Source organism: Saccopteryx bilineata, chromosome 1 (assembly GCF_036850765.1).
Source record: "Saccopteryx bilineata isolate mSacBil1 chromosome 1, mSacBil1_pri_phased_curated, whole genome shotgun sequence".
Taxonomy (NCBI): Eukaryota; Metazoa; Chordata; class Mammalia; order Chiroptera; family Emballonuridae; genus Saccopteryx; species Saccopteryx bilineata.
In genome coordinates, this window is record NC_089490.1 from 168,642,008 (window position 1) to 168,655,855 (window position 13,848).

A 13,848-nucleotide genomic window follows, 5' to 3' on the forward strand; every position below is an offset into this window, starting at 1 on the left:
AAGAGAAGTTTGAAAAAACTACTTACAAAGTTGTGAAAGTTGGTAAGGGGACCAACAAAGATGGTGAGGCACCCAGGGAGAATCTATCATTCATCTTTAAGATGTGAAATATGAACAATTTATTTCTGGGTAAAACTGGGATCATGTTTATTAGCATGCTGAGCTCTTCCAAAAGTTGCTGTGGTTCCATGCACTCTACAGTTTCTACAGTAGATAATGAGGGGAAAAGAACAGATGGGAAGAGGAAGATAAAGGAAAAATAAGACTGGGTAGAGATAAGTAAATTGATAGCAGGTGAAATGAACATATGCCATACCTAAAAACTTCTGAATAAACCTAATAGGTGTCATTTTGAGCATCTCCATACCTGAATCCATTTAACACATGGTCACCAGTTTCTTTCTTTCTTTTTTTCCATACTGTTCTTCTATGAACTTCAATCTGCTCCAGCAAAGTCATCCTTTCACTGTGGATTTCATAACAATGAAAAGTGTAAGACTTGGCTTATGTGTTTCTTCCCGACAAACATGTTGTATCAGGATTTAAGTTGGGTGTTACCAAGAGAGATCAGAATTTACAGTGGCTTACCTTTCTAGGGAGTAAGAATTCTGTACTAAATTTCTTTTGAAGCTTCTTATAGCATTTAGTAGGTATTTGGTAATATTTGCTAAGTGTAGGTTGATTGGAAGACAGGTAGAATCAAAGACAGACTTAAAATGGTAAGTATGAAAAGAGTAGCAGTGAAGAGGAATAAAAATGTTACTATATACATATATGACTAAAGAAATGAAGAAGAATTAGCAAAGTCTGTATCTGGCAGCTGCATTAGACTGATTGAATTGAGGTTCCAATGATTACACCAAATAGTCATCTATGATCACTAGTAGACCTCAATAAATGTTGCTAAGTTTTTAACCAGATATTTGCTTTGAACATAGTAGAGAAGGCATGAAAAAAATAGATTGAGAAAATATTTGTTGGTTCCCCAGAACTTAAAGAAATTTGAACTTTAACAATCTTATTTTTATCATGAACTATTAGATTTTTTTTTTCACCAATCCTTTCACAGCTACTTCTCAACTGGAGATGATGAAGTGTGTGTAGTTGCACTTTAATATGATTTTATTTAGTACTTTGTGCTCCAAAACGTCCATTGATATTAATTAAGATAGTGAATTCAGTTAGGTTAGATAGATTGCCTGGATGACTAATCTTGGATAATAATTTTTTTTTTTTATTTCTGGTGGTCTTTATAACAACTTTATTGTTTATTCTTTGCCAAGGTAAAACAATAAAAGATTTAAGTATAGCTGCTCAAATGATGAAAAGGATCCACTCCTTGATGGACAAATATCCAGAACTTTTGCAAGAGACAGATCTGCAACTCATAGCCAGATGTCTTCAGTGTTTAGGATTTGATGAGTTGGCAAGTTCTTTGTATCCAACTGAGGTAATATTTTCAGAATTGCTCCATTTTAATAGAGTAGTTATTAATTATACATAAAGTGTCTTGCAACATTTTTTAACTGAAAATATTTACTCTCAATTCATAATCATTATTAGTAATCCAGCTATCCCAAATTGAAGTCATGTAGAATTTGAAAGCTTGTACAAGTGCTAGTCTGGACAAGCATTCAATGACAGATAGTCTCTAATGACCCTTAAAACTAATCTTGTGTTCCATTCCAGCAAAAAATGTAAAAACTATATTGTGATTCTTCAATTGTCTTTAAATATATGATAATGGGTATTTTAAAATCTCAAATGATGATGAATTATGAGTGATAAAAGACTTCAGTAAATATTACAAAATATAAAAAGTAATAAATAATTTTCTCATACAAGCGCTAGTAATAAATATTTTAATTACTTAAATGTGTTGTAATTTTAAACCACTTTCAAGATGGACTTTTGAAATAATGTAGGTTGCAGGAGATGACATAAAGGAGAAGAAAAGTAATAAATACTCAGTTGGCATTGGGCCTGTTCGGTTCCAACTGCAACACATGGGCCATTATTTGATACGAGAGGAGAGAAAAGACCCAGATCCCAGAGTTCAGGATTTTATTCCTGACACGTGGCAGGTAATGGTTGAATGAAATGAACATTCTTGTATTATATTAGTAAATGTGATTTTAAAACCTTCTTATTATTGTGGCTGTACATATTACATTGTCATAAACTTTGAAATATTGAGTCATGTCATTTAAAATTATTTTGTCATTGGAAATATCAAATGTAGATACTTTACCAACTTAAAGAAAGTGAAAATTTCCTTTCGTTTATTTTTTTTATTCGTAGATCATTTTCTGGAGGTACTCTGATGAGTTCACATGTGTATTCTTGAAGTTGTGTGTCATCCAGTTGTATCATTATGCACAGCCTCCAAGTTTTCTCTGTGCCAGTACGGTTTTATATGTAAATATATAAATGTGCACAGAGATGATAGGCAGCTTAAACTGGTTATACAATTGTTTAGGTATGTACATGCCTCTTTTGTCATTTTAGTAGCTATTCTCTAAATAAATGTAAAGTTAATATTTATGGATATAAAAATTGGAATAAAATGGCATGTTTTGTATAGATTGAACCATATAAAATTGCTGATAAATTGAACACGTTTATCTACAAAAATGTAATTACACAGGTTCAACCTAATAGACTATCCTAGTCATAATTCATCTTTTTTGTTTTATATTAAGGAAAGTGATATAGAAAAGTTTTACTTTTATTTTACATAACATTTTCTTTCTAGGACAACTCAGTGTTGATGTGTTCTTAAACTTAGCATCAAAATGCCAAACTCTACCTCTAAGGGTGTGCCTTCAGGATTTTGCTTTGGAGAATCACAAAAATTCAGAATGAGATGAGTCTTTACTCAGTACTAATATTGCAGTCAGCCCAAGACCCAGTCCAACTACATCATGGTTTACCGTTTTCCTACACTGATCACTTTAGGATTATATTTCTAGGTCTTAGGCAATTTTTTTTCTACACTTAGATTTCACAGTCAGAGCCTAGATAATAGTACATATTACTCTGTAATTCCCCAAGAAAATTTAATCTCACAGGTTCCTTCTAATATAGGATAATCTATTGCTAGTCATAATTGTGGGACTCTAATATTTTTCTTTGTAGTGGTTTTAATTTATTTATTTTAAATTAATTTGTTTTTAATATTCCTGCTCCCTTTTTTGTCCCATTCCTCATGCTCATCTCTGGCAACCAACAATGTGAGCTTTGTTTTCTATTTTCTTTTTCTTTTTAGATTCCACATTTAAGAGACAATACAGTATTTATCTTTCTTTGGCTGGCTTATTTCACTAAGCATAATTATCTCAAGGTCCATCCATTAAGCTGTAAATGGAAAGATTTCATTCTTTTTTATGTCTGAATAATATTCTAGTGTGTGTGTGTGTGTGTGTGTGTGTGCATGTGTGTGTGTGTGTAATGTATACTCGTGCATATGACACATTTTTTTTTATACATTTAATCACTGATGGACACTTAGGATGTTTTCATGTCTTGGGTATTGGAAGTAATTCTGCGATAAACATGGGGGTGCTTATATCTTTTCAAGTTGTGTTATTATTTTCTTCCAATAAATACCCAGTAGTGGAATTGCTGGATCATATGGAGCTCTACTTTTCATTTTTAAGAAACTTCCACACTCTTTTTCATACTGGCTACACAAATTTACACTCTCACCACTAATGCAGAATGGTTCCCTTTGCTCTACATTCTCCCCAACACTTGTTATTTCTTGTCTTTTTTGATTGATATCCATTCTATCAGGTGTGAAGTGATATCTCATTGTGGTTTTGATTTGTATTTCCCTGATTATTAGTGATGTTAGACTTCTCTTTATGTATCTGTTGACCATTTGTAAATCTTCTTTGGGAAAATGTCTATTCAGATTCTCTGCTCATTTTGTAATTAGATTGTTTGCTTTTTTGGTATTAAGTTGTATGAGTTCTTTGTTATTTTGCATATTAGTCCCTTATCAGATATAGAATATACAAATATTTTCTCCCATTCAATAGGTTGCCCTTTATTTGTCCATATTTTCCTTTGCTATGCAGAAGCTCTTTAGTTTGATGTAATTTGACTTGTTTGTTTTTGCTTTTGTTGCCTTTGATTTTGATGTCAGATTTAGAAAATCTTTGCCAAGTCATATGTCAAAGAGCTTAACACTTATTTTTTCTTCAAGGAGTTTCATGGTTTTAGGTCCTATATTTAAGTATTTAATTAATTTTGAGTTTATTTTTATGTATGGTATAAGATAGTGGTTATATTTCATTTTTTGCATATGGCTGTCTAGTTTTCCCAACACCGTTTATTGAAGAGACTCTTCATTAATCTCACAGGCATTGAAAGCTTTTTAAAAAATAAAATTTATTAGGGTAACACTAGTTAATATAATTATACAGATTCAGGTGCCTAATTGTACAACACATCTCTGTACACCATATTGTGCATTCACCCCCCTCCCCAGTCAAGTCTCTGTCTATCACCATTTATGCTCCATACTCTTCTCCCCTTCCCCCATCCCAGTAATCACCACATTGTTGTTTGTGTCCATGAGTTTTCTTTTTTTTGTCCTTTTTGTTTTATCCCTCCACCTCCCTCACCTGGCACCTGCCCCCACCCCTCATCCCATGGACCTGGATATCATTATGCTAAGTAAAATAAGCCAGTCAGAGAGAGACAAGTACCATATGATTTCACTCATATGTGGAATCTAATGAATGAAATGAACTAACAAGCAACATAGAGACAAACTCATGCACAGACATTGCAATTCTTCTGATGCTCCTTTCATTCTGAGGAGTGTCCCAGAGTGGACCTAGATTAAGAGACTATGCAGGTAAGGGTTTTGGGTTTATTTATTTTTTTACATACTTCTCATCATACAGGCTTATGATTCTTTGAGTAGTCATTATTTTGATGAATAAAAGGATAGGCTGAAGAGATAAAGATCCCTCTGCGCTCCAAAGCAGGTACCCAACATCCCTCAGTTCAGAAATTACAGTATAAGTAATAAAATAATGAATCGAGTTCTTTTTTCTTCTCACTGCTTTTTCATCATCTTAAAAATATGTATTGGCCACTTCTTATAACTTAATTTCTCAAAGCCATTCAGCACTTAATCAATGACAAATATTTAGAAAAAAAGTCTTCTCAGTAACAAGATATTTTATTCAGACTCACCATTTTTCACACACAAACACGCCTTCAATTGCTCAAAAACATGACAATTTTCTCTTCTGAGAGAATATCATGAATTCTTCAGATTTTTCTTTTTTCTTTTTTTATTTTTCTTCTTTTCCAAGTGAAAGGAGGGGAGATAGAGAGACAGACTCCTGCATGCGCCCCGACCAGGATCCACCCAGCAAACCTTGTCTGGGGCTGATGCTCTGCCCATCTGGGGCCATGCTGGCAACTAAACTATTTTTAGTGCCTGAGGTAGAGGCTCCATGGAGCCATCCTTAGTGCCTGGGGCCGATATGCTCAAACCATTCAAGCCATGGCTGCGGGACGGGAAGAAAGAGAAAGAGAGAAAGAGAAGGGGTGGGTTAGAAAAGCAGATTTTGCTTCTCTTGTGTGCCCTGATTAGGAATTGAACCCAGGACATCCACACATAGGGCCAGTGCTCTATCACTTAGCTAACTGGCCAGGACCACTTTAGATTTTTCTATATGTACATTCATGTGTTTGCAAATCCCAATCATTTCTTTTGAGGTTCAGAAAATTATATTGAAAGCATATTCATATATTTGTTTTGGTAACATGCTTTTCACATTATTGACACAAATGGTGCTGTGAACCCTGCAGCGAGAGCTCCTTGATGTTGTGGATAATAATGAATCAGCTGTGATTGTTGCACCAACATCCTCAGGGAAAACCTATGCTTCCTACTACTGCATGGAGAAAGTACTGAAGGAGAGCAATGAAGGGGTGGTTGTGTATGTTGCACCAACAAAGGTAGTGTTCAAGTGATTTTGGTTTGCTCTTGCATTCTTGAACCTTGTCTTTAAAAATAGTGCATGTATTTATGTGGTAAATCTGTTTCACTTTTTATATGTATTCATTTTCTAGTATTATTGAGATATAATTGACATATACCATTGTATTATTTAAGATGTTCAATATAATGGTTTGATATATGTATATATTGTGAAATAATTAACAAAATAAGTTTAGTTAACATTCATCATCTCAAATACATTGTTTTTCTTCTGATGTAAACTTTTAAGGTCAACTCTCTTAGAAACTTTCAAATATCATACAGCATTGTTAATTATAGTCTCCATGCTGTACATTATAGCCCCAGAACTTATTTATCTTACATCTGAAAGTTTGCACCTTTTGACCATCTTTACCCATTTTATCTACACTTCACCCATGCTTCTGGCAAACAAATCTGCTGTTTCCATGATTTAATTTATTTTTAACCTGCATTTTCTCTTTAGTTTCAGAGACCAAAATAATTCTTTCCTTAGAACTGTTGTGAGGAAAAATCTGATTTTATGATCTTGTCATTTGGCATTATGCTTGAAATGAGAGAAGTACCCACACTTTGCTGGGCAATGTAGAGTCACTTACTAAGCTAATAGTGCCTCTGCAGTTTGTGGGGTTTGTCTAATCAGCTGTTGGGCCTAGTGACTGCCCTATTTCTTTTTTATTTTTTTTAACAGAGACAGAGAGAGAGAGAGTCAGAGAGAGAGATAGACAGGGACAGACAGACAGGAATGGAGAGATGAGAAGCATCAATCATTAGTTTTTCTCTCTTTTTTTTTTAATCATTAGTTTTTCGTTGTGCATTGCGACACCTTAGTTGTTCATTGATTGCTTTCTCATATGTGCCTTGACCACGGGTCTTCAGCAGACTGAGTAACCCCTTGCTCAAGCCAACGACCTTGGGTCCAAGCTGGTGAGCTTTTGCTTAAACCAGATGAGCCCACGCTCAAGCTGGCGACCTTGGGGTCTTGAACCTGGGTCTTCCGCATCCCAGTCTGACGCTGTATCCACTGCGCCACCGCCTGGTCAGGCATTGCCTTATTTCTTAAGCCAGGTTGTTTTGTAATATTTCTCTTATGATCTAGTACTCATAATGTTGAACTTGAAAAACAGAAAGTATGATTTTTTATCATTTAGGAGAAAGTTTGATATATGGGAAATGTAAGTGTGCATATCCACATTCACAACCCTTTGTTAAAATGTGAATACAATTAAGAAAGGCAAATTTAAATGGGATAACTTTAATTCTATAGATTAATGTGAATTAAGGCTTCATTTTATTTTCTAGGAAAATGTGTTAAGTAAATTATGGTCAGCCTCAGAACCAAATTAATAATATAGTAATTAAAATTAGCACTCTATTTTTTATTGTAGTTTTTTTATTTCCCATGGTTATAAAAGCAATAAGGGCTCATTGTAGAAAATTAATAAAATATATAAAGAAAAATTAAGGTTGCCAGAAGTGAAATTGGTAAGTCAACACAATACATATTGCCGATTACACTTCCAAAAGTTTAAATCTATTTTTATTCCCACTGTTAGTATGAGACAGTGTGCATTTTCTTATCTTTCTCAATGATCCTAAATCATTTAAAAAGTTTTTGCCACATTAATAGGTGAAAACTTTTAGTTTATATCTATTTTATTTTATTTTAAATTTGCATTTTTGTGAATACTCTTGATTGGATATCCTTATGTGTGATTTTTGAGGTATTGATAGTTCTTTATCCACAAACCACATGTGGATGCATTCGCCCATTTTTCTTTTGTTGGGGGAAAGGGAAGGTCTTTTTATTAATTTATCAGAACATTGTATTACTAGTATTCTATTTTTCTTTAAATTTTAATGAATATACTTTTTGTCATTTTGTCTTTTGATTATGTTATAGTTATATTAATGATGGCAATATTATGTTAATGTCTTTGTACAGTCATTACTTTCAGTATTTTCATTTAGCTTTTCTATGTGTGCTCAAACATATAAAATATATGAAATGTTTATTCTCTGTTATTTTTATGTTTGTGCTTTAAGATTTATATTTTAATATGTGCATATTCTTTTTTTCAGCATAAAGTGAAATAGATGTTCATAGGTTTCCACACACTCACATTCCATTGACCGGGCTACATGGTTGACCCAAGCATGGTTCCCCTTACTCATGTCTATATTCAAACTTAAGATACCTAAGGAAGTCTCCAAATATAAGCACCACAATGTTACCTTGACTGTCCCTCACTTGACCTTTCTTCTGTAGCAGACTCACAATTATCTCTAAACCTTGGTCATTCGGATATCAGCTGTTTTCCTTTTTCCTATTGTGTCAGCAACATTTCCTGTTTTTTCCTTCTGATGAAGCCATTGTTCCCATTTTACTTTATGTTGAGGTTTATCAATGGGGTTCACTTGCTTAGTAAAGGATCTCAAAGAGAGTGTGTTAGTGTATTTAGGGTAGATGAGTATGAGAAAGCAGTTACTAAGTTTTCTGCACTTAGAGCAGCACATAATTTTATATAGTTCCTGTTGTTCTATGAGATTTTACCTGCCCTTTCCTATGTGGTTAATGGATTTTTTTCCCTTGTCTATTAGGCCCTTGTTAATCAAGTGGCAGCAACTGTTTATAATCGTTACACCAAAAATATGCCAAATGGTGAATCTCTATGTGGTGTTTTTACAAGGGAGTATCGTCATGATGCCCTAAACTGTCAGGTAGGATATATTACTTAATGCAATTGTTATCAAATGATACAACAGTACTTATATGTCTTTTCACTAGAAATTCAACATCCTCACAAGGCCTTTGGAAATAATAATTTTATTGAATTTACAGATGAGATGGCTTCAGAGAAAATTTAATATTGTTACATTATAAAGAGTAGATAATAAAAGGACACTTACATTTTAATTTCAGATTTCAGTTATGGTTCATTACATCATCTTGGTTTATAACTTGATTCAAAGTGATCTGAAGAATCCAATGTTATAAAAAATTAACAAACACCAATTTCCAATCAAAGTTACTTTTTCTAGTCAAGTAGGATTTTCTTACTTTTCTTGGTGAGTAGGATACTCATTGTAATTTTTAAGTGTTATAGTATGGATAGAAAATTGGGTGTTATGTAAATCACAGACAGTTTTTCTCTTTATCGAACTCATAAATAAACAAGACTAAACAAAAAGTAAAAACATGATTATAGAACATTGCATGGCAGACGTAGAGATGTGCTACCCAAATCACTTTCAAGTAGGGACATGCTGCCCAGAGGTTGGAGTGTAGCCAAGATGGATGCCAGCTGTCAGTTCCCCCTGTTCTGCCTTCGTAGTTCTTATCCCATGACTGAGTGAGGCAGCGGCATAAACACTGGGACATTTTGGGTTCATCTGGAATTGCTCTGACAGCCAATATTTAGACCAGGACTCTGAGCCAGGTTGGTTACGGCTTTCTCAGGTCTGTTTTGAAGTTCAGCTTCCCCTTCTGCCCTGTCCTGCTTCCCATACTTTTGAAGTTGTTGGTTCTTCATAAACATTTTTCCATCCAAACTATACCTCAGCATCAGATGTTGAAGAAATAAACCTGTGACAATTAATTCTATTTTTATTTCTTTGAATACTCATGAGTAGAAATTTAAATTTCAAATATGATATTTTCCATCTTGCTCTGCAAAATTGCAATTTCATAAGGTTCCAACTAATACATCAAAATTTTAATGAGCCCTGGCCAGATAGTTTGGTTGGTTAGAGCAGTGGTCCTCAACCTTTTTTGGGCCACAGACTGGTTTAATGTCAGAAAATATTTTCACGGACCGGCCTTTAGCATGAGACGGATAAATGTATCACGTGACCGAGACAAGCATCAAGAGTGAGTCTTAGATGGATGTAACAGAGGGAATCTGGTCATTTTAAAAAATAAAACATCGTTCAGACTTAAATACAAATAAAATGGAAATAATGTAAGTTATTTATTCTTGCTCTGCGAACCGGCACCAAATGGCCCGGGGGTTGGGGACCACTGGGTTAGAGCATCATCCTGAGGTGAAGACCGTGCCTGTTCAATCCTGGTTAGGGTACATACAGATTGATGTTCCTGTATCTCTCCTGCACTCCTCCTTCCTCTCTCTAAAGTCAATAAAATAAACATTAAAACATTTTTAATGAAACATTCTCAGAAGCAATACTATATCCTATTTATCGGCTGGTATATTCAAGAGTTATAATTCAATCGTTTATATTCTTATAACTATATTTGTACATAGTAAATGCTCCTTTGTTTATACAATATTCTTATTTTTAGGTACTTGTTACTGTGCCTGCCTGCCTTGAAATTCTAATGTTAGCTCCTCATCGCCAAGCCTGGGTGAAAAGGATCAGATACGTTATATTTGATGAGGTAGGTGTGGTATTTTTTATCTGGGTTAATTTCCTAGTGTCCATAAGCACTATAATAGAGATCTTGGTACTTCAGGACATTTGTCCCTTTGTATGGAGTTCAGTTTGGGGAGATAATTCCTTCTGAATGGTTTTCCTGGGGGATCATGCTTAAACTTGGGATCTATTTTCCTGTTGTGACTCAGTAGGGCATATCTGTGCATGGTGCAGAGCTCCATATGGGAGAGGAACCTGTCATTGGTGGCTACTGTTTCAGAGCAGCAGAAATAACCAGCATGGCATAAATTTTCCTGGACAGAGATGTCAAAATTCAATCTGTACTCTCTAATGCAAGGAATTTGGGCTCTAACAACGTCACTTTTGTAAGTTATTTTATCAGTCATGGTCCCAACAAGTGGCACACTAAAAACACAATTCAAGAAGAATAATTTCCAGAGGTGTGCATGAGGAACTGTAAAGGTTAGTGCAGTAGTTCAGAGCTAGTAGCTTACCCCTGGGTTTGAAGGAATAAGGCAGAGAAGCAATTCTCATTGAGGTGAGCACACGATGAGGTGCAGTTACCTTAGCTGAGGGGCATACCTGGCTCAAGGTAACCCTTAGGGAGGGAACCAATAGAATAAAGACTTCCTATTCTCTTCTCTTCTTCTAATTACTTGCCAAGGCTCTCCACTGAGCAAATACAGTGGAACTAGAGAACATTGGAGCCCTTTGTAAATAGTCTCTACAGCAGGGGTCCCCAAACTACGGCCCATGGGTCACATGCGGTCCCCTGAGGCCATTTATCCGGCCCCCACCACACTTCTGGAAGGGTACCTCTTTCATTGGTGGTCAGTGAGAGGAGCATAGTTCCTCTATTGAAATATTGGTCAGTTTGTTGATTTAAATTTACTTGTTATTTATTTTAAATATTGTATTTGTTCCCATTTTGTTTTTTTACTTTAAAATAAGATATGTGCAGTGAGCATAGGAATTTGTTTATAGTTTTTTTTATAGTCCGGCCCTCCAATGGTCTGAGGGACAGTGAACTGGCCCCCTGTGTAAAAAGTTTGGGGACCCCTGCTCTACAGATTGCTTTTCCAATAAAGATTTATAGGAGAAAATGGAAGCTATTTAGAAAATATTTACAGCATTATGATTAGGAATATTTATTTAAAGAAACTTAGAACATTAATAAACAATATAGTCTATTGATCCAAGGAAATTTTAATTTAAAGAAAGAAAACATAATGTCTATATTTAACTGAACTTTTCCTGCTATGAACTTGGAGCTACTCAGCAGGCTGTTCTGTAAGGTTTGTTTGATACTGATTTTTGGTTAATCTGTATGTATTGCATCTTGAGGACCTTGAATGTTCTTGTTCAAAATCTATCCAACAAGTTCATTTTTGCAATCCAATACCTTAATTTGTACTCTAACCTCTAAACTCTGAGATGATATGACCTTTTTATATAAGCGTAAAGCTGAAAGGTTTTGAAGGCTAATATTTATTTTGGTAGGGTCAGGGAAATGTTCTATCTAGGACCGTGATGGGGAACCTTTTTATAAAAACCGCCCACTTTTGCAGTGCTGGTCAACCTGGTTCCTCCCGCCCACTAGTGGGCATTTCAGCTTTCATGGTGGGCCAATCGCGGAGCCATTTGGTTGCTCCGCACTGCAAATGTGGGCGGTTTTTATAAAAAGGTTCACTATCAGGATCTAGGACAAAGCAAGAAGTTCATGTTCAACCAAATGGTGTATTATTTGACCAGGGAAAAGCCAAATGGACAATGGAAAAAGTATTGATATTTTAAATCATCTGGCTCTGTTGGTAAGTCCTTTCCAGTTGATTGCCAGGTGTCATCCTTTAATCTGTTCTAAAAAGACCACATTTGAGACTCTTTCCTGAATCTAGTTCAATTTGTTTTATTTGGTCAAAAGACAATTTATTTATTCAGTGAATATTTAAGGAGTGTCTCCACAATACCAGACACTACTTGTGCTGGGGATGCCCAGGTCTAAGGTCACAGAGTAATGGACAAAAGGGAATTAAATAATTAAGCACAGACATGACTGTGCCAGCCCACGTTGGTCCATGATGGGAAGAGAAAGATGGGTTGTCATGACTGTGACAATGGCAGTGAGGTGGTAGGAGGACAACTCTAGAATGGGCAGTCAGAAAAGTCTTTCTAATAGAGTGACATTACAATGAGATCTATACAGATTGAAAAGAGCGGGGAAGAGCATTTTCAGCAGAAGGAACAACATATGGGAAAGCTCTGGAGCAGGCAAGTTCTGTTCAAGGAAAAAAGAAAAGGCCAGTATGTCTGGAGCAATGTTTGGAGAATGATGGGAAAGAAGAAAGTGATGCCAGCAGGGGCCAAAGTATGCCAGGCATTACACACCTGGTTAAGGGGTTTATATTTTGTTCTGCATGTGATGGAAGGTATGGAAGGAAGTTAACTAGGGAAATGGCCTAATTTATCTTTTAGATGCATTGTTTCAGCTATGATGTGATGCATGTAGGGGCAGGAAGTGGGAAGTTAGCAGGATAAGAGGGTGTGTGGTAGTGCCACAACACTGGTGACTTGGTTGGCAGCAGACATGGAGAGAAATGCATGGATTCGAAAAAAAAATTTGTTTTGAAAGTAAGATAAAGAAGAATCATTGATGGATTGGTGATGGGGATTAGGCAAAATTTATGAATCAAAATTTTCAATTGCCCAAATTTTCCAATATTTATATGAAGTCAGCACAGTTGATTAAAGGTAAATGGAAACTAAGTATGACGATTCAGCCTTCTGTGTCTTATTTTCATGTGCTATTTTTAAATGAAGTTTTTAATGAAGAAATTTTTGTCTTTAATAGGTCCATTGTCTTGGGGAAAATGTTGGAGCGGAGGTTTGGGAGCACCTCCTTGTCATGATCCGGTGTCCCTTTCTGGCTCTTTCAGCTACAATAAGCAACCCTGAACATCTCACTGAGTAGGCACTGGGTTCCAGTTTGGATAGATGGTTATCTATTTTGAACATCTGAGTATCATACTTTCTCTATGGGTTCTGGAATGTTTCATAGTTTTTGGTGAATTTCTTAACTTAGCTGTAGGTATTCAAGGAAAGAATCGCTCTAGCACCTTTTGGCAGATACTGAGCAAGGTCACACTCTCTAAGGGAAAACCAAAGACTCTCCCAGCCAGGGCTGCAATTAAGTAAGAAATTTCTGCCACACCTCAGAAATGTTCCTCAGAAGTAATCAATTTATGTTCTTTTTTTTTCTTTCTTTCCTTTACCAAGAAATAAAAATAAAATGAAATAATTTCACACTCTATCATGAACCTTGAGTTTTCACACTGTCCCACTTTGTAGATGTTTAGAAAGATAGCTAAACCTTATTAATTGAAAGCCCATATCAACTCATCATTGGGCTATATCTCTGCCCACTAATAATAACAATTAGAGCGAAGACT

General features: G+C 35.4%; 2 protein-coding genes across 5 annotated transcripts in view; one reads left to right on the forward strand and one right to left on the reverse strand.

Annotated features, from left to right (window-relative positions):
* Nucleotides 1-13,848, reverse strand: part of PALLD (palladin, cytoskeletal associated protein) — a 583,598-nt gene that overhangs the window by 506,415 nt on the left and 63,335 nt on the right. The window lies entirely within an intron of this gene.
* Nucleotides 1-13,848, forward strand: part of LOC136337723 (probable ATP-dependent RNA helicase DDX60) — a 129,762-nt gene that overhangs the window by 73,451 nt on the left and 42,463 nt on the right. For 3 of the 4 annotated variants that reach the window (XM_066279407.1, XM_066279422.1, XM_066279431.1), the window contains 7 exons: nucleotides 451-492; nucleotides 1,284-1,450; nucleotides 1,926-2,084; nucleotides 5,836-5,985; nucleotides 8,609-8,728; nucleotides 10,311-10,406; nucleotides 13,251-13,366. In XM_066279407.1, coding sequence (XP_066135504.1) covers nucleotides 451-492; nucleotides 1,284-1,450; nucleotides 1,926-2,084; nucleotides 5,836-5,985; nucleotides 8,609-8,728; nucleotides 10,311-10,406; nucleotides 13,251-13,366 — 850 coding nt within the window. The remainder of the gene's footprint in view (nucleotides 1-450; nucleotides 493-1,283; nucleotides 1,451-1,925; nucleotides 2,085-5,835; nucleotides 5,986-8,608; nucleotides 8,729-10,310; nucleotides 10,407-13,250; nucleotides 13,367-13,848) is intronic. The other variant, XM_066279416.1, reaches the window with a different exon arrangement.